Here is a 24,340-nt window from a genome sequence, read left to right as displayed (position 1 = left end):
TTACAAGTCACCAAATTAATACAGAACGTGTACAGCAACATTATAAGACTATTCTTTTACTGCTCAAACCAATTCGGACATCATAATAAATTGCAGTCAAAATAAAACTCCGCAGAACCAAAACGGACCGGACGAAATCTGCCAGAAAATAATCAAAACGTGCAGAATAATCACATCTACAACATACCAAAAGTTATGCGGTGAAATCTTCGCCAGCACCAAATCGGTTACGAAAAACACTTACAAAAACACAAATCTGAGCACCATTTTACAAAACCTCAAAATCTTCGAAAACAGAAGTAGGGTTCGGAGTCCTTACAGCGAGACAAACAAAATATCCAACAGCAACGAACGACGAAAATCGCTCTGCGGGCCCCAAAATCGGACTTCTTCCTTTGCTTTTCCGCTCTTTCTCTCTCTTGAAAATATCTGATATTTTAAAATGATTTTCTCTCTCCTCAAAACGAGCTGATTTTCTTATAACATTAGTCTGATCGGCCCGGCCGATCGCCACATCGTCCTGGCCGATCAGAACAAAAACCAATCGGCCCTGGACGATTTCTCAGGACGATGCTCTCGGGATTCTTGTCGTATCTGATCGTCCCAGGACGATCCAAATCGTCCAGGACGATCCAGTCCAGAAATCACTCCAGAGAACATTCCAGAAATCAGCTGTTTTCAATGCACTGATCGGCCTGGACGATATCACCATCGTCCTGGCCGATTCTGGGGAAAAATCACTTTTCCCAGCAGCTACAGTAAAGGAACGAGGTCTCACAACTTCTATGAAGGCCAGTTGGATTATTCAGAGAGCTAAAATTAATTGGCTTCATCATGGTGAAGATGATTTGAAATTTCTTTATGCTAAAATTAGAAGTAGAATGGGAAGTTCTAAATCTGTTGTTAATTTATTTTCCTGTAATCCTACTTCTGATAAGAAAGAGGTGATCAATTCTATTATTGAGCATTTTCAGGAGCTTTTTAATCCTCTTCCTTCTTCATATAGGAACGTGGATGTCTTTCCCATAGGGTCTTCTGTTCCTGATTTCTACACTAATTTGCTTACTGCCCCTATTTTAGATGATGAAATCAAGGTTGTAGTTTTTAAAGGCTCGTCTAAATCCTCTCCTGGCCCTGATGGTTTCAATTATCACTTTTATAAATCTAGATGGCATATCATTGGTCCGCTTGTGTGCAAAGCCATCAGATTTTTCTTCTTCAAAGGATTTCTTCCTAGTGGGATCAAAGCTACTGCACTTGCTATCATTCCCAAACATCGAAATGCCACTTCTATCTCTGATTATAGGCCGATTTCTTTATGCAATACTCTCTACAAAATTATTGCAAGTAGGATGAAACCTATTATGCCTCTCATTGTTAAAACTCAAGCTGGTTTTGTGAAATCGAGAATTTCCACTGATAGTATTCTTCTTGCCAGTGATATCCTTTCTTTGGTTAATAAGAGAGGTTTTGGTAACATTTTTTGTGCCAAGATTGATATCAAAAAAGCCTTTGATTCGGTCTCCAGAGAATTTTTACTTGCACGTATGTCTCAAAAAGGTTTCCCTAAACCTTTTATCCAATGGATTAAGGCTTGCATTACAAATGTTAATTTTTCTGTGGTAATTGAAGGTGCATTGGAAGGTTATTTCTCCTCATCTGCAGGGCTAAGGCAAGGATGTCCTATCAACCCTTATTTATTCTGTTTGGTCATGGATGCCTTTTCTAATCTTTTGGAAGAGAGAGGTTTTAAAGGTTTTAAAGATGGTGACTATCACTTATCTCATCTTCTTTATGCGGATGATGTTTTAATCATTGGAGAGGCTACTGTGGATAATTGTTTAACACTTTCATCTATTCTTAAAGAATTTGCAATTGCCTCGGGTTTGCATATTAATTTTGATAAGTGTTCTGCTATGTTTTCAAAAAATCAAAGAAATCAAGATAGGTTGTGCCAAGCTCTCTCTATCTATAATGTTGCATCAAAGATCACATACCTTGGCATTCCTATCTCCTTCTATAGGTTGAAGGTCATTGATTTCCTCCCTTTGATGGATAAGTTGAATAAGAAATTTACTGGATGGAAAGCTAACCTTTTATCTCTGGCCGGGAGACTGCAATACTTAAAGTTTACTATTCAAAACACAATAGCATATTGGATCAGAGGTTCCATCTTACCTAAGACTGTTATTAAGTTTTTTAAGAAAACTTGTTCTAAATTTCTATTCTTTGGAGACATTATTAGCTTAAGCAAACTGCATATGGTATCCTGGGATACTGTTTGCAAGCCAAAACTAAAAGGGGGTTTGGGCATTCCTTCTTTAAGTGCTCTTACTCATGCTTTTAACTGCTCTGTCATATATCGAATGTATAATTGTAACTCTCCTTTATCTGCCTGGTTAACTGCACACTATATATCTCCTTGGCGTCCACTATCTTCCGATGCTAGCAAATTTTGGATGTCTGTTTGTAAGATTGCTGATTTGGCCAAATCAAATTTTAAGTTCATTATTACACCTAATGCTCCTATATCTGTTATTTGGGACCATTGGTGTAACAACTCTTCTCTAGCGGATTTGGTGGGAGGTGTATTTTTGGATAGCTTTTCTTATCCTCTCCTCAAGAATTATATATCTGATACAAATTGGGTGTTGCCAAATGATATTCCTATGAATGTAAGAACTGCTGTTTGTAGAAATGAGATCCAGGTCAACTCAACTGTGTGTTTAATCTGGAAACATTGTGACAAGCCTAAATTTTCAGATTTCCTGCTGGATTGCTACAGTCATTTGACTGATTGTAGCTGATATAAGTATGTTTTGCACAAAAAGAACATTTTGAAACATTCGGTATATGTTTGGCTTGCTCTTGTTGGGGGTTTGAAAACACAGGATGCCTTAAAATTAAGATATATTTATGTGCAAGAAAACTGCTCTCTCTGCCATTCTTCTCCTGAAACTGTGAATCATCTGTTCTTTTAGTGTTCCTACTCTTTTTCGATACTGAACTCTCTTATCCCTGGATCGAAGAACTTTTTCTTTAGACCTACTATTCTGCAACTGTGCCAATGGGTGGAGAATGAATTTTCTTATTCCCAATACCTTAGGAATTTCTATTTCCTAATGATTTGCTGCATCATTTATCAACTTTGGAGAGAAAGAAATTGCAGGAGATTCGGTAATGAGTTTCGTAGCTCTTCCTCTCTTCATTATCTTATCAAAAGGCTGATTATTGAGAAAGTCTCTAGGTGGAAAAATTCTAATGAGTTACTGGAGAATTTCTGATTGGTGGGATGGTGTATTGGAATCAGTTGTTGTTTGCTGGTTCGGTGTTTATAATCAGGACAATGATGATGCTCCGTTGATATTCTCTGTTATTTCTTTCCCTTGGAGGGCCTTCGGGGCAACCTGCCACTTTTTGCTGTGCTCTGGAACATCTCTGCTCGTGGCTTTTCGTTACAAGAGATATCAGGATCCTGTTCAAGTTTTGATCTGCGAATTTTATTTTATTTTTTGTCATTGTATTTGAGTGGTATAGTTGTGATTTTTTCGGACTTTGCATAAGGTTTTGTTTTTTTACTGCTTATGCAAGGTTTAGTCATTTAATTTTACATTTTCTCTTGTAACACTTTATTCTCACCTCTGTTCGCTTTACAGTTCATTCACCCTTATTAAGATGGATAGGCTTGTGAAGGTGGAGGCGGCTAAGCTGGAGCTCCATTTCCGGCCATCGTATCGCTGCACAGCCACCTTCAAAATCACCAGCCTCATCCACACGATGCCGGTCGCCGTCAAGCTTTCAACCGTCCGTCCAACTTCCTATTCATTCTCACCCGACGCCGTCGCCCTCCTCCCGCCTCTCTCCTCCGCTGTATTCACCCTCGTGCTCCTCCCCACGGCCTCGCCGCCCCTCGTCTCCCCTCCGGACGTCGTCGTCGTCGGAACAGCCCTGGCCCCCGCCCTCCAGCGCGCTAACTCCGCCGCCCTTCGCCACTTCTTCTCCCGCCCTGCTCTCCCCCTCTTCCGCGACGCCTCGCTCCCCATCCATCTCATCGGCCCCCACTCCCTTCGCTCCCTGCTCTTAGGCAGTGGTTCAACCTCCTCCCTCCTTGCAAGCATCATCCCCTCCTGCACCCCTCCGGAGCTCTCTGCCGCACTGCTCCTCGCCGCCGGGGATAGCAGCGGCGGCAACGCAGTTTCGTCCCTTCTCTCCGCCGGTGCAAACCCCAATTCCCGCCCCGCAGCCGGCGGGAGGTCCGCGATCTCCCTAGCAGTCTCCGCTGGGTGTGCGGAGGCCGTGGAAGTTCTCGTCAAGGCCGGAGCCACTGATCGCCCGTTAAACGAGGCGGCGGCCGTGAACCGGACGGATCTAATCCTGTTCCTCCTCGCCGAATCGGATCTCGGGCTCGACTGGGCTGACATGGCTGATGCCGATGGCCGAACGCCTGTCCACGCAGCAGCGGCAGAAGGCAGCGTCGATGCCCTCCGCCTCTGCCTCTCCTGCGGCGGCGATCCAGAGCGAACCGACGCTCGCGGATGGACCCCACTCCACTATGCCGCCGCCGGCGGCCACCTCGAGGCCACCTCGCTTTTAATAAAATCCTCTGACTTCAACCCGAGGCTCGCTGTGACACGAGGCGTTAAGTGGTGGTTGAGGAGAAAGACGGCGTTTGACATCGCGGTGAAGAAGGGGCACTCACATTTGTTCGATATTCTCCGGCCTGAGGACGAGCTGATTCGGGCGGCGCGTTGCGGCAAGGTGGCGGCGGTTTCAGCTTCTCCTCTTATAGATGAGGCTGTGTTGGCCGAGGCGTGCTTGGATCAACCAGTTTGGGAGTCTCATGGGGAAGCCGCTTCAGCTGCTGCTCTTGTAAATACTGGGAATTGAAAGCCGTAGGAGGAGAAGGATCAAAAACTCATTTTTCTTCTTTTTTTTTTGCTTTACTTGTACATTATCAGAACAGAGGCTTGATCGCACCCAGGTTGGTTACTCTTCTGTATCATGACCATGAGGTGAGGTGAGGTGAGGTGACTCCATTAAAATTGAAAATTTACTTTTTCAGAGCAAAAAATCTGCTCAATTGTTCCTCCCAGTCATTATCCAGTTGACTGGTGATCGTGATTTCATTTTCATTCAATTTCTATGAAACTAAAGTCATTAGAAATGAAGAGGTTTTGAAGGAAGTTGGTGAAGCATGGAGTCGAACGTTGATTATAACCGCATCCGGTTTTGTTTGCGAAAGAGCTTTATGTAATGGCTGATTGGTTGTATTCTTCACTGAGCTCATAAGTCAAAACATTTGCGCGCCAACCGCTGCTGATTTGATCCTGAGACGATTTCATTATTGCTAGATCTAATCCCGTTGGTCTGCTACCTTTATTGTTTAAGGTATATGTAACTATCTAGGAAGTTGTAAATTCTTCCTCTCAATCGCCGCAGATCTTGTTAGCATGTAGAAATTATTCTATGCAGATGTCGGATGTAGCTCTGTGTTTGAAGGCGAATCAGAGTACGCCATATCATACGGTACACAACGGGTACACAGACGTGATACACAACAAGGAGATAACGTGAAATGCTCTGATTTGACTCCGAATGACTTATGTGTCCACACAAAATAATTATTCTTGTGGATAGATTATTATGTGCAGAATCCGGATGCAGAGAACCATTCGGTTTTTTCTCATGAATAGTAAAAGTGCATTAAAAATGCAGGGGTGAACAGTAAAATCTTAGTAGTGAACAGTAACTGCGCTTTTACTATTCATAGTCATAAAACTGAAAGTTTCTCTATGTCCTAACTCCACACGTAATAACCTCTCCTGTTAGCGAGCAATCACGAATTTCTTTCTTCATGTTATGCGACAAAACTATCTGGCACCATGTTTTCCTTAATACAAAGATTGGTTTAAATATTATACTTTACATTAGGTTCAGCTATTTTGAATAAATAAACTATTTTCTTAACCAATCTAATCTGGAGAGTCAATTCAGCACTGTTTGTTAATGTGGGAGGCATAAATTAATTTTTTATTCAAATTATTTATTATTTATTATTTTTAATCACGCCATTTCCTATCAATTTCGATATTGCTCAAGGCATACAAATGAACTCTAACATTATTAGATCTCTCAAACTGATATTTTTTTTTTTGTTAATTGATTGCTGTATGACCTCCACTTTGGTCTTATTCATTTTTTCGTTATTTTCTAAAGAATTTTAGAAGAAATTATTATAATAAACTGCCTATTAAATCCTCCCTCAAAATCTATATTAATTTATAGACGAGGAAATGAGTATCTTTATGTAATTTATAAATTTTTAAATTTTCAAATCTCTTTTAACAGGAATTTTAAAATAGATAATCCAAATCTCCATTATAAGTATGATAAAAAATCTTATAAACAATTTTACAAAATTCTATACTAGTCATAGACAGATGAAAAAGGATGAGAGTATTCTAAATATGTATAATTTGTGCCCCCACAAAAGATAAATCTTGGCTCCGATATCGTTCAAATACATCAATTTAAAAGAGTTAATGATGTTGGGTGGACTTGCTAAAAAGTAAAAGGAATGCCAGAGGGGGAACTTGCCAAAGACAAATGGGCACTCGACCAAGGGAACTCATCTTAGCCAAAGGGCACTCACCCGAGAGGGATTCACTGTAGCCATAAGGACAGTCTCTCTAATTAGAGGGGAACTTGCCTAAGGAGCAATATCCCTAGGGACAATTGCTTAAGGAGTACTCACCTATGCATATGCAGATGGGGCGATCACGTCTATTAAGTATGTAGATCATCTCAGATACTTGTAAAAGGCATTCCTAGTCCACGTTAAATGGAGTGTCTACACGTCCACCAGGGCTTTAGCCTCATGTTTATAATAGTTATATCATGCATTTTTCTGCCATTTCTTATACATACTATAGTTGTAACCATTCATGCTGTCACGCCCCAAGAACAAATTTGGAAGAAATGTATGTTTTAATCTTCTAATTAATCAACCGAAACTTCTATGAATTCATAAACATAAATCAATAAAAAAAAAGCAACAAAAAATCATATACATCCAAATATTTCATTATATTCATTCACCAAAATCACATTTATAATAGCTATGAGATCACTTACAATCAATAATCTATCAAAAGCTTTTGACTACAAAAGATTAAAAGAAAATATAAAACAAAATCAAAAGAAGAACTTCAAGATCTCAGGTGGAATCCATCCACCGAATCCTGACTCCTTCCCTGACCTAAAATCAATCAAAATCACATAATGAGCTTACATAGTCCACCAAAAACCCAAAACTCACTAACACTTCCAATATAAAATTTAAAGAATCAATATACATGCTCATCTCAATCCATAAAATTAATAGCATTCAATATCATCAATGATCAGTTATCACTAGTACGACTCAATATGATCAATAATGAAATAATATTCATTACACTTAAATCTATAAATCAACAAAATGTGCAAGAATATAAATGAGTTGGTTATCGATAAATCAGTACAGTAAGGAATAACACATCAATAATATAATCATTCAAGAGCATCATTTTTTTAGTAGATGAATCATAAGCATACATGTATCAATGCCATTGGTCTTATCCATCTTATATATTATATATCATATACAATGAGTGCATGTATCCATTCATATACTGTTTATGCATACACATTACTAATCTATCTATCAATATTATCAATGCATGTGTGCATTAGTATGTGATTTAGCAAGATAGGGCATCTAGCTTTAGTGTGGTACTTTTATTCTTTCATTTGTATTCATTATATCATTATATTATCATTATTATCATTGCATCATATTTATCATTATTATTATTACAAGTGGCTTTCAATAAATCATTAGGAGCATTCACCTTCTGCCCGTTGATATAATCTTTCATGATTTATAGGCTATAACTAGGATAACACCACAAATTTTCTTTAAAGAAAGACCCATCAACTAACCCTCTTACGCTATGTTTTAAGAGAAATTTCATATAAATTATAGTGTTAACAACCAATGTTCCTTGCTTACATATAAATACCACATTTATTTTATATCATTTGTATGAAATGCTCAAATCTATAAAATACATGAACATCTGTATAATAGCCTATTGCTTTAGAAAATCATGACTTTCATTTTATATTGTAAAATTTAGTAATATTATAGTGAAAGTATCCATAAAATATATATATATATATCATATATGAAAATTAACATGATAAAAGTACAATGAATGAGGCAAAAAAGTATTTTATCAATTTAAAAAAGATTAAATTTGTCAAATTCAAAATAATTGAAAATCAAAGTAGGATTCATGTTACTTATAATAATCAAAAGACATTTCTTAACTAAAGTAATGGATAAAAATGACCAAAAATCTAATTTTCTTTCTCCCCTCTCTCCTCTTCCTCTCCCTCTCCCTTTCCCTCTCTTCTTTCTTCCACAATGAACGAATACTAATGGAGGGTGGCTGAGGGCTTTAGTGTTTAGGATTTTTGAAATATATATATATATATATATATCTGCAACACTCTGGCCCAGTACTGAAGTGCTGCATGTTGAATCCAGAATTATTATAGAACATATCATTCAATGTAGTGACAATGACTTCTAGCGCAATTGTGCGTTCTCAAGCATAACATTGTAGCACTCTCAAGCACAACATCGAAGAGCTCCAATTTAACAAAATTCAATTTTTATTTTAAAATACTTTTCATAACATACTTTTCCTATTTTGAGGTTGTTACAATTTATCCACCTTAGAAAAATATCATCCTCAACATTTCCACGAGCAAAAATAATCAAAATAAGTCAATAAAATAAATTTAATTTATAAACTTTCCAAAACAAAGCAATATAATTAAAAGAAAAATAAAATAAAAAACCATTTAATAATCTCAAAAATAATATTGATCATCGACTTATCATTCATTGCAATAAATCAATCTTAAGTTCAATAGAAATCAATCAACATTCAATGGAACTCTAATCACTTAAAATTTAATGCACAAAATTAAAAATTCTCCCAGTGGATCCTCCAGGTGAATCCCTATCATTCTGCTGGATCAGGCAGTAAACTTTGGATCGTACTGATATTAGTGATAGTATAACAGACTGTGCATGTTCTCTTTGACCCTCAATAACTTCTCATCCATTTGTCTTGCTGATGGATCCTTTATTGTAAACTTTGGATCCAATAATCCTCTGCTTATAGTCTTGCCTGACTTTCTCTCCTCAGAATCCATATTCTATTCTTATCACTATAGTGGACAATCATATATCTGGTGTCATCACTGTCCACATTTGAAACATTTCCCAGTCAAGTATATCTTTTACGACATCGGGCATACTCAGGTACACTTTCCACACTCGACTTAGATCCCTTCCTGCTGTCTAAAAATTTACTACTTTTTTCACTACTATCTAACTGGGTTATATCTTCTCCCAATCTTTTCCTTCTCATATCTTGTCTGAGTTGAGACTAGTCTCCCTCTCTCCAATAATTCTAAAAATTATTGAATTCTCAGCAGCATTAGATGTCTCAATTCATCTCACAGTCCCCTAAAAAAAATTATAGCATTTTTCTTTCATTGTATTAATCAACTATGGGGTGTACCTTACAAGTGTAATAAATTCAGCTTCATACTACATCACTATTATGTTCCTATGCTCTAATCTTATGAAAGCTTCATGCATTTATTATTAGGTTGATGGAGGTGCAAACCAATCTCTAAAAATAACAATAAACTCTGCCCATAAAATCTCTACATTCATCTTGCCCTGAAATTTTTTCTATTGCTATCCTATCCATCATATATCAGTCTCTTCTTTAAATTGAAACAATGCTAGTGATCCTTTTTTGTTCTATGGACACTACATGCTATTAAATATTTTCTCTACCCTCAACAACCAGTCTTCTACTATACAAGATTCTACAGTTCCTTTAAATAATGGCGGCTTTAGTTTATAAATATATGTAGATGTCTATGATTTTATAATTTCTTATGTCCCATCAGCTTATAATGGTCATCGCTCATTACTTGTGCAAGTATACTGGCAAGCTGCATTAAACTGTCATAACTTGTTGAAACAGTTGTTGCATTTTGTCCATTATATATATATCCTAATTAGCATGGTCCATATGTCCATTGCCTATTTTAATCTCTTAGTTAATCAACTAGAGCTTCTATAAATTTATCAACATAAATCAATCTAGCCAAAACAACTAATAATCATATACAACCAAATATTTCACTATATTTATTAACCAAAATCACATTAACAATACTTAGGAGATCACTTACAATCAATAGTCTGTCAAAAGCTCATGACTACAAAAGAATAAAAGAAAATAAATTACAAAAGAAGAAGAACTTGAAGATCTCAATTGGTCTCACTCCATCGAATTTGGACCCCTTCTCTGACCTAAAATCAATCAAAATTATATAATGAGCTTATAAAGCCCAACATGAACCTAAAATTCATTAAAGCTTCCAATGCGAAACTTAAAGAATCAATATGCATGCTCATCTCAATCCATAAAATAAATAGTATTCAATATCATCAATGATTAATTATCACTAGTATGACTAAATATGATCAATAACAAAACAAGATTCATTATGCTTAAATCCATAAATTAGTAACAAATTCAAGAATATAAACACATTGGTAATCAATAAATCAATACATCAAGGAAAAACACATCGGTATTATAATCATTCATGAGTATCATTTTGTTAGTAAATGAATCCTAAGCATACATGTATCAATATCATTAGTCTTATCCATCTTATCTATTATTTATCATATATAATATGTACATGTATCTATCCATATGCTATTTATGCACATACATTAATAATCTATCTATTAATATTATTAATGTATGTATGCATCAGTAAATGATTCATCAAGGTAGGTCATCCAATTTTAATGTAATATTTTTATTTTTTCATCTATATTCTTTGTATCACCATGTCATCATCATTATTATTGTCATTACATAATCTTTTTCATTATTATTATTACATGTAGCTTTCAATAACTCATTAAGAGTCATTATCCTCTGTATGTCAGTATAATTGGTCATCATTTTCAGGCTATAACCAAGATAACCTCACAAATCACCTTTAAAGGAAACCCTGTTGGCCCACCAATGATATTTTAAGAGTCAACTTGTATAAAGTATAGTGTTAACAACCATCATCCCTTGCTTACATGCAAATATCACATTTATCTTATATAAGTTGTATGAAATGTAATATAAAATGCATGAAAATCTGTAAAATAGCTTATAGCTTCAAGAAACATAACGTTTATTTTACCCAGTAAAATTTAATAATATATATTACAGTCAAAATGTCCATAAAATTTTCAAAAAATATGTAAAATAGCTTATAGAAGATGAGTAATCCTAACTACCCTCAGTCTCCATTTTGACCTTCTTATGCCAACTTGCCCAACATCTTTAGGTGATGCCATCTCTACATATTAAAGAATTACTGCCTTAACTTAATGTTTTTCTTTTTAGTATTTGATTCACTGATTGTATTTCAATCACTAATCGCAATTATGATTATTAAATTTTCTCTATCCAACAAAATTTCGAGCACGCATCAAAATTATAAATTAATTTAGAAGCATAATGCCACTCTCATTTGTTTTGTCTAATTTTCCCATCATTTTCTTGTTATTTTAATTATTTTTACAACATTTATTATAAAACACCCCAAACAATCACAATTTGCACGCAACAGGGTCTACTTACCAAATCATTAGAGATAATTAAGCCTTCGTATTACATGCAAAAACTAAATTACATCCAAAACCAACAAAAAAATAAACATAAAAGTCTGTCCAAAGTATAGAGTAAAAACTAATTTACATTTCTGTCCGTTGGAAAATAAATAGGCTGCTTTAGCGTTTCAGGCGGCTTCATGCAGCGATGGTCTTGTCCGTGAGGGAATACGTACAGAGTAATGGACAAAGGCTTCTGCTTGGGACATTCAGATTTGAATGGATTAGATAAATGCAATGGATTAGAATGTGCTCCCATTTTATTTAGAACCAACTGATTAAAAAATTTATATTTTTAGTCTTTTTATGTAATAATTGTGTGCGATACTGCTAATTTAAATTTTGCAGTGTCGGAGAGTGCTTTTTTTTTATAATTGTTAGAATTTTTTGAGTTTTATTTTTATTTTTTAAGGTTAGAACTTCGCAACATAAGCTTAATAAGAGACAAATTTTATATTTGTTTTTTTAAATTGAAAATCAAGGTAAAAATGATACATTTCTAAATCATTTAAGGGTCTTTACTATAATATATATGTCTCTTGGGGAAATAAAAGGAAATGATATTAAGGTGGATCTTCACATGCATATCAGTATTAAATGCATCAGAAGTATCTAACAATAATATAATATAATATGACTAAGATTTTATTTGGGACAGTTTTGTTATTATTTTTCAAATAACTTTTTAGTACAACTTTTTTTTTTTTAAATTATAATTTTTTTATTAGAAAGCTATTGTTTATTAAATACTTAACTGTTGTGTTAATTATTTCAAATAAACTATTGTTTACTTTTTTTAAAAAAATAATAAATAAATAAATAGGAGGATCTCAACTTGCCATAACGGAGGAGAAAAGGGGCCGCAATGCACCTTAGCTTGAAAAAGAAATCACGAGGGAGTTAGCTTAGCAGCCTCCTCTTTGAAGTGGCAGTATGGGAAGTGAATGGTAGATAGGGTGGGCAGTATGTATGGTCAGGGGTGTAAGTGAGTTAAATCAACTCATAAGTCGGCTCGTATTTGACTTGATAAATGGTTCGTGAGTCGAGATTGATGGGCTAATGAGCCAAATTTAAGCCAATTCTGACTGGGACGTAGTGTCGAGACCTTCAACTACTCTCTGTCTCTAGTCTGCCTAATGCCCCGTAGAGCCCTATCAATGTTGTAGCAGCGCACGCTCTGCTCTTTGTCTTTCTCCAGCAAGCTATGCACTATCGGGGCCCTCCGGTATACAATGCCACAACACCAAAGCCCTACATGGGGTCTTGGTTGGGTACCCATTGGGTACCCATGCTTTATTCGGATGGGCTTCGCTCACCCATGCATGCCCACCCATGATAACTTTTGGGATGTCGTACCCACCTATACTCACCCACTTTCCATGTTTTTTGAACGCAGTCTACTATGGACTGATGGCCTTGAGGCTTGTTGTCATTTGCTATGATTGCAAACTTTCAAGCTGCATATCAGAATTTATCGTAGTCGCAGTGTGGTTAAGTGCTACATACTACGTAGTGAGGATTGAAGTAATATAAGATATACAGTGATTAGCAATGCATATTGATTTATCCCCCGATTTTGGGTACCTACTCATACCCACCCACAAGGTCATGGGAGTACCCATACCCACCCATACTCAATGGGTATGGGTGGGTACATGAGTGGGTGTGGGTATGAGTATCCAATGCAGGGCTTTGCACAACACTATACAATTTCAAAGAATTTTTTTTTATTTTGTGCATAGTACTTGAACCCAAATAGGGTGGGGATTCTCACAACCCTCCAGCAAGCTCAATAGACTGAATTGAGATCTGAGGCAATAGTACACCCCGGTTGATCAACACACTTATATTCCACATAAAACTAACATCTATATGTCTAATTATTAAATTCTCTTCGTCTTATATTGCGAAGATAATGGAGCTCATAGGGGAAGGCAACAATGAGACTGACTTCGTGTGAGGAGAACCATAACTTGCAAATAAAATTTTAGGCATTTTCTTTAAAAAAAAATAGTGAATATATTTAACTAATTGCGTGTAAATAACCCATTAAAGACTAGATAAATACATAAATCTTGTCATAATTAAACACTTATGGTACGCAGCTATGATGGAAGAATATAAATTAATACAGCTTGGCATTAAGATATTTAATTAAATAACAAAAAGCTAATTGGTTTTGACTTTCAAGGATATAAAAAGGTCACTTGCAGCTTCCATTCAATTTCAACCTTGAAATTATTTTGTTGGTCATCCATTCCTGAAGCCGCTCTAATTTTTATTTTTATTTATTTATTTTTTTAGTCAGCTTATATTAATTATTTTCCAGATAATATGAATATATATTATAACATTAGTTATAAATATCAATTTATATCTTATATTTATTATTTTAAGCTTATCATGAGACGGCTGAATTCAAGTCCAACGCCAACTTGATGAACAAACGTAGAAAAAAAATAATAGATGACATGGAGATAAGCTTTCTTCTAAATGTTTGTAGCTTAGGCACTCATTGGGATGCTCATAGATGCTCAAGAGGAGCGAAGAAGATGAGGAAAAGATGGATGAAAGATATCTCTAAGAGATTTTATTATATTTGGTGAGTGAGATTTTAATAGAGGTCTTGAAAAAATTACAAATAAAAGTTTGTAGCTTTAGATTTTGTTTGAGACAATTTTTTTTATTGTTCTATGAAGTAGTTTTTTAAGAACACAGATGTCACACTCCATGATCTATATTGAAAGAAGTACATATGTCTTTCATTTTAACCATTTAGCTAGAGCTTACCAATGAACAATGGAAAGAAACATGATTAATTTTTTGTCTTGTCCGGAGCCTCAAATCATATGATCTTTATCTTTTCCTGAAAATATGTAAAATCGCATAATGAGCACATAGTCCAACAAATAACTAAAATCTTACAACTGAAATCAATGCAAAATAAAAGAGAACAATATGTTATAAATCATATAAAGAAATATCTCTCTCTATTGCCTCTCTCTTGCTCTCTCTCTCTCTCTTGCCTCTCTCTCTCTCTCTCTCTCTCTCTCTCTCTCTCTCTCTCTCTCTCTTATATTGATTATCTGTATTAATTTATCTTTCTATAGTTCATTGCATCTCAATTCATTACATCATCAATCACAGTAGCAATAACAGTCAACAATACTAATGCTAGTAATAATATTAGTATCATAATTAATAACGTTAAATAGTGTTCATGACAGTAAATAATATTAGTGTCAGTCCTAATATCAGTATAATATTCATAGCAGTGTCAGTATTAGTATTCAGATATTCAATGAGTTTATCTTAAGAGTATCTTGCTCCTGCATTTATTACTCTCAATTAGTTGCCCCTTATAACTCCCAATCCATATACTTCTTATAACTCCCATTGAATCATGTGAATTAGTCGTCTCGACTCCTTATAACGCTCAATCAATCTCCAGCTCCTTATGACTTTCAATCAGTGAATCACGTGGATTAGTAAGTTATCACGTTGAGTTAGTATATCATGTATATGATATCCCAGTACTTCATTTAAAATATAATAAAATTATATCAAATCATTTAGAATGATCAAATCTATAACATATCCAAATTTGCACTGTGAAAACTTATAAAATTAGGAAATAATGCATTTTTGATAAATTAAAAGAAATAAAATCCATAGAAATTAAAATCATTGAAAACATAAGTAAGAGATTAGCTATTTACAAAGAATATAATAAAATATATAACACGAATGACTGACAAATATAATCCAAAATCCTCTCTCTTCTTCCCCTCTTTTAATTTCTTCATGGCTAATCAATCAAGTGAGGGAGTCGGTGGGATGAGCACCTGCTTTTCCTAATAATTTTGTCCTAATATGTTTGAATTAAAGCTCAATTTGAACTAAAACAAATTCAAACTAGGACAGATTTTCTATTTAAAAACCAATATCTTAGCTTTATTTTTTCTTTTTCAAACAATTCAAATGGAAAGGATGACATAAACAATAAACAAACTTTGCTTGCAATCAAGCTGATAATATAACAAAGAGGTGGCTGATTTCACTTTCAACAATAGAAACAAAAGACACTTCAGGATTGATCTTTAACCTTCAAATCAGTTCAGCATCTCTGAAGGACAAATATTAGCTTAAAGATCTCAACTTCCTAATATTTTATTTTCTACAGTCTTCTCCAATGTTTATCATATCTTGACTCTCCCTGCCTGAGGCAGTTTCCTTCTCTTCTTCATTTCTCTCATTAAGCAGATGCTCCTGCAAGTCATCCTTGACTGATAGACCAGAAGGCATCTGATTAAAATAATTAATTTGAATAATTAAAATGTATATTTCAATATCTTAGTTTTTTTTTCTGATATAAAGATATCTAATTAACATTTATATAACTAAAATAGCCGTTGTCGGGTTCAGAATCTCGAATAAGAAATTGGAGAGTTGCGTTAGGTAGTCGACATATAGCTTAAGATTTGTCGAATAATCATGACATGAATCATTTAAAACATTTAAATGAGAATTTCACTTTTAATAGGACACAATGGAGAAAAAAGATCCACGAACCTGTCCCTAGCGCTGCCAAAATTGGGTCCCGGAATTGACCCGACACTACTTGAGCCGACCCGAACTCGTCTCAGTTTTAAAAAATGGGTCACTTTATTGGACCAGAACCAAACCAACTTCTGACCCGAGGAGAGTGCGGACCCTTACGCGGGAGAGGGAAAGAGGTGGATCTGGGTTTGGTTAGGCAAGTGCGAATGCTATCCAAGTGAGTGTGGAACTGGTGTGGTCAATCGGGTCGCTTTCGAGTTTCCAGTTCAACCAAAATCCAACCCAAAATTTCAAACGGGTCAGATTTATAAACCCGAACTCGACCCGTTTTGAAATCTGGTCGGGTCTAACCCGAAATTTTCAGACCGGATTCGAGTCGGATTTTCAAGTTGTATCAAAAATTAAAAGTTTTTAGGGCTTCCTTTTTCCTCAAGCATATAAGAAAAAGATAATTTTTCCATTTTCTAATCGTTGGCTGTAAGAAAATGCAGGGAAACTTCAATTTGATTGACGGAAGCCTACAAGACAGACTCCAAAGTCACTATCATTACTATATCAAAATAAGGTCAAAAAATAAAAAGAACTTTTTTTTAAAAAAAAAAAGCATTGCTCATTCAAAAACATGAAGTGTTCAGAAGATGACAATAGTTGAACAGCAACTGTGTATAGCTGATCTTGATAGGAATCTGGTTGGCAAAGGACAATTGTATTAATAAGACATGAAATTCATATATGAAATGTTGAAGAATGAGATTCCATTTTACTTGTGTTCAAACACAAGGTGGTTTGACCAAGTATTTCCCTATTTCGGTTGGGTTACATCAAGGATCATCCTTAAGCCCATATCTTTTTGCTTTAGTCATGGATGTTCTCAATAGACATTTGCAAGAGGATGTACCTTGGTGTATGCTTTTTGCCGATGATATTCTTCTTGTTGATAAGACTAGAGAGGGAGTTGAAGGTAAACTTGAATTATGGAGGTCAACTTTAGAGTCTAAAGGTTTTCGCTTGAGTAGATCTAAGACGGAATATATAGAGTGTAATTTTAGTAGTAATAGACCTAGTGAGGGGATTGTGACTTTGGGCGATCAAGTCATTAATAAGAGTACACGTTTTAGATATCTTGGATCTATTGTTCAGAGTGATGGTGAAATAGATGGGGATATTATCAGCAGAATTCAAGTTGGGTGGTTGAAGTGGAGGAATGCATCGGGCTTGTTATGTGATAGAAATGTACTTTTCTGCAATTTTGAGAAAGTTTTTTATATATGCTTCTCGGTTAAAAAACTCAATTTTCTGAACTAATGTATTTTAAAACTCTCTTTTACAAAAACACCAAAAAAAACAAACAAATCCGTAATCGATAGCAGTAACGCAGTTAGTGATTTGTGCATTGGGGATTAGCAAAAACTAGGTATTATTAACCCTGTAGTTATCCACCGAAAATGACTATTTGAACAAATTACAAAGATAATTACAGTTAATGCAATACAAAACTTCTGTTAATATTGATGTGGCAGAGCTGATAGAGAAACCAGCAGATGTAATCAGAAGTCTAAGTCAAATAAGAATTGAAAAGAACTCCATTGAAACTGGATGAAACTTGGAATAGTTATCCAGTTTCTGCAAAAGAACCAGACGAAGCAGAGATGTGAAACGTGGAAGAAGATCTGGGATTTTTTGGAACATTGATATCCATCGTATTGTTGCACTTGCCTTTCTTGTAGAGAGAATAATCCTTGTTGCTATCAATATGCTTGTTGCGGGCTTGAATATACGCGGCGATAGAGTTAGGAATTTTTGTTTCACCGTTGTACGAATATCCAGCATACAAACAGAAGAAAAATGAAACACCAGAATTTTTAGGTGGAAAATCCTGGAAAAGAGAAAAACCACGGGATCACGCCCAATTAAAATAATTCAACTAGTATTTGATTTGAATACATGTGGCTGACTCGTCCTTGAAATTGAGAACAATCAGATTTCAATAATCAAACGCTGAGTTAAAGTCGTCCAATTACGAGTGGAGATCAGAAATCTTGAGACGTTTAGTTGTTGGGCGGAAATCCATCTTCAATTGATGGTCTGGCGGAAGTCCAACGCCAGTCGGTAGTCGGGCAGAAGTTTGGCGTTAGTCGGCAGTGAGGCAGAAGTCCGACGTCAGTTGGCGGTCGGGCATAAGTCTGGCATCGGTATGCTGGCAGGTAGAATTTCAGGTTCAGTCGGCTGCCGGATGGAAGTCCAGCGTCGGTCGACTGCCGGGTGGAAGTCTAACAGTGGTTGAGGAGGAGTATGGTGGCAAGATAACTCAATTTTCCCTTATTCATTTTCTTAATTCTCTTCTTTCTTGGCCCCCTCTCATGAAAAATGATGGGTCTAATTATAGTTTTCTTGGAATGGACAGCCGATGTTGATTCCCTTGATCATAGACCATTTATTGGGTATTTAAATGTCTTAATTATATCATAATTTAATGATCTTGGACTCGTTGGATTTGTCTCGGCAAGCCGCATGCACGATTCAATTACAAAGGGTAAAAACTGTTTGATAATAAAAATTATGGTTTGAACCTTCCAAATGCGCTTCGGATTTTTGATTTGGACTCATCTGGGCTCAGATTGAATTGAATTCAGTGTCGTTGGGTTCATATTTTTGAGACGTTCAGTTCGACTATAAGTTTGCTGTAATCTGAGTTCAAATGATCTCCAATTTAATTTTTGAAATTTCCAAGTTGATTTTCCCTCAAAATTCATGCCCGATCAAGATAATTTTTTGATGATATTATCAATGCTCAAAAGGGATCCAAGAACACTTAATTATCCTCCTAATTAAATCATCATTTTTCAATTCACTGGCAATCATGTTTATAACAAAAAAATAAGAAATTTGTCTCAACAACAGGGCAAATTATTGAGTCCGGTGTCCGGATTCGTCCAGACACCAATCCAGTGTCGCCACGTCACCACCGGGACCCAGTGCATTTGAGTGACGTGGCGTCACCGGATTGGATGTCCGGACATCCGGTGACCAGACACAATAATTCGCCACTAAGCGGAGTAATAAGAACAATAAGAAGGATTTGAACAATGGTGCATGCGAAATGCTCAGTAAGCTTCAAACACAGCATGGTTCAAAGTTCTATTTAGTAATTGCTTTATTAACTTCTCACCATTTCATAAGGCACATCGACAAGTAGGTAAGTGTTAGATGGGGAAGTTTGAGATGACTGTAATTTTTTATAAAGATGATCATAAAGTTGCGGTGAAGAAAATAAATTTTTTTAAAAGCATTTGCAGAAAGAAATTTTCTAGCGGAAAAATTTCTTGAAAGTAATGAAAGAGTAGTGGCTCAATAGAAATTTTGGTTGTAATATGAAAAGCAAAGGAGTAAAAAAATTATCCTAACTATTTAATACATCAATACATAGTTATTTTCAATTCAAATGTTTAGGCCTTTGAGAGGGTCAATCATTTGCTACTATTTTATCAATGTAATTTTGGAGCATTGAATCCATAACTCAACATTTACCTATCATAAAATTAGCTACTTGTCATTTTTTTTTTGAACCAACCCCTATTTTTGCGTGTAGAGGTGTATGTGAGTAAAACTTACTCTTAAGCCGGCGGCCCTACTGAAAGTGGATTTTTGAGCGAAAATTTTTGCTGGAAATTTTGTGGGTTTTAAATGGACCACTAGAATTTCCGTCGGAAATTCCATAGGTTTTAAATCGGCAAGAGGAATTTCCAAAGAAAATTTCAACCAAAATTTATCAAAATTTTCTAGCAAAAATTTTGCTAAAATTTTTGTCCGTAAACACCATTTCTACCATTTTCGCGAGAAACAATGTTTAGAGACTTTAGTAGTCCATTTTCAGGTGAAACGTAGCCGAAGTCTCCGCCCTTGGTCCTAATCGTCATCATTCACCATTTTCAGAGGCGTTCGAGTTTTTGTTCTCGGACGCATTCCCCTTCATTGTCTGTCACATGCACTCCTCTGTTATCATTCATAGTCAAGCCTCCATTCACTTACTGTAAGCATATGTATTTTCCTCTTCTTAAAACTCTACTTCTTGTTTACACAATGGTTAGAAAAAGAAAATATGAGATTTATTTTATCAAAGAATTTAAATTATAATTCCTTTTACATTTCCTTTTTTATTCCCACTCAACCAGTTCCTTTAAACTAAATAGAGCATTAGGGAAGGATTGAAGAAAAAAATAAAAAAACATTAAATGTGTTTATTATCCAATAAATGAATAGCCATGATCATCTCAATAATAAGCATTTTAAGATGAGTTTTAATGTATAGGTGAAAAGATATTTTATGATGAGTTATATGTGTAGTAAGACATGACAACAAGTTCCTAATGAGCGTACTCAAAACCATCATAGATGTGCTTAGGTCACTTGAAAGGGATTAAATATCACATTTCTAAGAGAAAATGATGTGTAGAATATGCCTTCCTACTAATTTTGTTAGGATTGTTTGCATGTAGGATTTTGTAAATCACATCTTATATGGATCTTCAAAATCAAAGAAAATGAATGTATAATAATTGAGTACTGTCTGAATAAAAGATATTAACAGATGAATTCATTAAGCGAGTCAATTTTTTATCTAGGTGGCCTGTCAACTACCTTCTTTTATATATGATGGAAGATTTCGTTGTCCTTGTTGAAAACATAAAAACCAAACATACCTAACACCAAATGAGATTATCACTACTTTATATCAGAGATGATTCATGACAGAATATTACTTTTGGACTTCACATGATGAGTATGAGCAACATTTTGACTCTCAATACAGTCCGTCAATAAGTTCCAAGAGAGTTGAGGAAGAAAGTATTATGATGTATGAAGATATAGTTTATGCAGCAATTGGCCCACAATTTCGACAATATATATGCACCAAATAGGGAAGCACAAAACTTCTATGAATTATTACATGCTGCCCAACAACCAATTTGAGTTTTGTGCATTACTCACTCAAAGTTATTAGTTATTGTAAACCTATTGAGTATAAAGACTGAATACACCATTTCTTGAGAATATTTTAATTAATTTGTTGGGCTGCTTAAGGAGACCAAACCTACATATAATATAATTATAGTAGATTAATAAATAACTGAAAAGATAGTTTTCAAATTGGGTTTGATGGCTACATGTTGTACTAAAAGGATGATTTATCAGAGCTAACATGTTGCCATTGCAGCGCACCATAATTTAAACTAAAATCTACAAAACAAAGAAAATAGAAAGATGTTTCAATTAGTTAATTAATTTACTTTCTCATTATTCTTAGACCACAACATCTATATGCATCGGTAAGCTCTACTACACACATGAGATGACATAACGAACATGTCATGAGCAAAAATTTTAACTCACCCATTAGAAGCTGAGGCTTGAAGGCACTTTGACCGAACATATATATCCAACTTTTGCCATAGAACCAAGAATGTAAGATTGGGGTTGTGTGCAGATGGTTTTACTCCTTTCATCCAAACAATATCTCCTTACTCATGCTGGCCAGTGATAGTCATCACATACAATTTTTCATCAGAGATGTGTATGACTACATTATACATATTTCCTACACTTATCATACTTGGCTCACATAATTCAAAAAAAAAGATAGATATGTTCTTGTAACCTTGAACAATGACATTAAATTACTGCGAGATGAAGGCGTGACTATATATGATATTTTTACTAAATAGAATTTTGTAATGAGGGCAGTGTTACTTTGGACAATTGATGATTTTCCCGTATATAGTAGGTTGGAGCACTACAAGCAAGTTAGTTTATTGCATGAAATTTACTTAATCATTCCCATTGAATCATGGAGGTAAGAACACATGGTTTGACTATCAATGTGTGTTCTTACTTGCTAAACATCTATTTAGGTGAAACAAAGATGCTTTCACAAAAAAATAAAGTTGTGATGGCACAACATCCACCAAGATTAATTAGTGATCAAGTATTTAAAAGAGTGAAAATTATACCCATAATCGTTGACACACCTACATTTGTCGAATACAGAGTCCCAGTATATGGATTGACCCATAATTGGACAAAAAAAGAGTATTTTCTGGTCATTGTCATTTTGAAGAATAAACATATTTAGATATAACTTAGATGTCATGCATATTGATAAGAACATTTTTTATAATATCTTCAACATAGTGATGGATATAAAGGGTAAATCAAAAGATAAGGTAAAAGAAAGAATGGACCTAAAGGAATATTGTAGGAGAAGACATCTAGAATTGAGGGATAGTGGACATGAAAAATTTCTTAAGCCAAAAGACCCATTCATCCTCAATTTAGAAAGAAAGTTCCATACTGGAAACTCAGTTTCACACACTGACATAGATCATATATGGCAAGAACTTTTACATATATTTTATATGATCTCAAATTTAAATATATATAATTTGTTATGCTTACTTATCAAAATATATTGTAAAAAGAATAGTTGGGTAGGAACTCATTGTAATTGAGTTTCACACTCGCACCCACCAATGCTAGGAGGACCAATAGTGGATGGACCAGCGAGCGAGAAAGACCTTTGTCTATTTTAAATCTTGCAATAATAATAGAAATATTTAAGTGACATAGATATAATGGTTATATTTATGTTATATTTTTTAGGAGGACTATACATGACTTCGAGAAAGCTAAGTTGTAATTCGTGAGGGATCAACAGATTATTCTGACTATAATATATGGTCATAAGAAGCAGGCAGAATGCAATAGGGTAGAGTCTATAGATTAAACTCACAATCATATACATTTGAGGGATAGTCGTATGGTTCATCAAGCTTCTAAGCTAGTAATTAGGAAGATTTAGTTAGCCAATAGGTGGTTGCCTTGACAATAGAATTAGAGCAAGTGCAAAAATCACAAGTTGATATGTAAATGCAGCAAAGCTAAATACTTGAGGAGTTGCATAGAATCAGGTCGCTGAGCTATTCTCCCCTTCATTTTCATTGTCATGTGGGGGGAAGAAAGGAAAAGAGGAGATGAGAGAAGAGAGAAAATCTTTTAGGGATTTTTTATTCGTTGTTCTATTACAAATTAATCTGATCGTTATAAGTGACCTCTATTTTACATATGTTTTCAATAATTTTGAATTTAGCCCATTTTCTCCCTCTTAAATTAATAAAAATGCAATATCTTCCATTTTAATAAATTTTTATTGTTTAACTTTTAATATGCGATAAATTTCATTATTTTGAAAACTTTGATTGGTTTATTCAAATTTTTACTAGTTAATTTTTTATATACAACATTTAGTTGAGAAAAATTTGGTGCAAAAATGATCAAGAGCTAATGTACTAACTTTGGATATGAGATACATGTCATGCATGTGTTTAATGTTTATTTGACATAAAATATATTTTTGCATAATGCATGTATATTTATGAGTACATTGGATAGATCTACATGTTACGATAATTACATATAAGGTGAACATGGTATATGTTATTATGAGAAGAGCATTTATAATGCCTAAGCTAGTTTTCTATCATATTTAGCCCCTTATCCTTTTATTTATCTAAATAAAAACATTTAATTCAAAATTTTCATATTTATATACCCACCATCGATCAATTAAATAAATAAAATCATGTAATTATTAATTACAAATTCAATAAAAAAAAATATAGCTTTATAATCTTATTATCCTCTCATAAATTTCAAGATATTATTATAAATCAAATTGCATTTCCAACCTTCTTTAATGCTTCTCATAAAAACTCATATTTATTTTAAATAAAAATAATTGCATATTTAAATATTTTAATTAAATTATTTGTTTGCAATTGATATGCATGACCCTCATTGGCATTTTCTTGTAAGAATATCAAACATGAAGAGGTTCTCCACTAATAAACAAATATAATTCGCCCCAAAGTCCAATAATTAATAACAATAGTTACCTTTGCA

General features: G+C 34.7%; 1 protein-coding gene across 1 annotated transcript; it reads left to right on the top strand.

The window, feature by feature from the left end:
- The first annotated feature begins 3,640 nt into the window (after nt 1-3,640).
- Nucleotides 3,641-5,328, top strand: LOC110107723 (receptor-interacting serine/threonine-protein kinase 4). The gene has a single exon (XM_020838078.2). The coding sequence runs from the start codon at nt 3,676-3,678 to the stop codon at nt 4,885-4,887; it is 1,212 nt and encodes a 403-aa protein (XP_020693737.1). The 5' UTR covers nt 3,641-3,675; the 3' UTR covers nt 4,888-5,328.
- Nucleotides 5,329-24,340: the final 19,012 nt, after the last annotated feature.

Source organism: Dendrobium catenatum, unplaced genomic scaffold, assembly GCF_001605985.2.
Source record: "Dendrobium catenatum unplaced genomic scaffold, ASM160598v2 fragScaff_scaffold_506, whole genome shotgun sequence".
NCBI classification, from domain to species: Eukaryota; Viridiplantae; Streptophyta; class Magnoliopsida; order Asparagales; family Orchidaceae; genus Dendrobium; species Dendrobium catenatum.
Note: the sequence above shows the minus strand (reverse complement) of the source record. Positions and strands in the feature narration are given on the sequence as shown.

Excerpts from the sequence above, each read along its gene's own strand:
- LOC110107723 (XM_020838078.2), top strand. The coding sequence starts at position 3,676 with ATGGATAGGCTTGTGAAGGTGGAGGCGGCTAAGCTGGAGCTCCATTTC.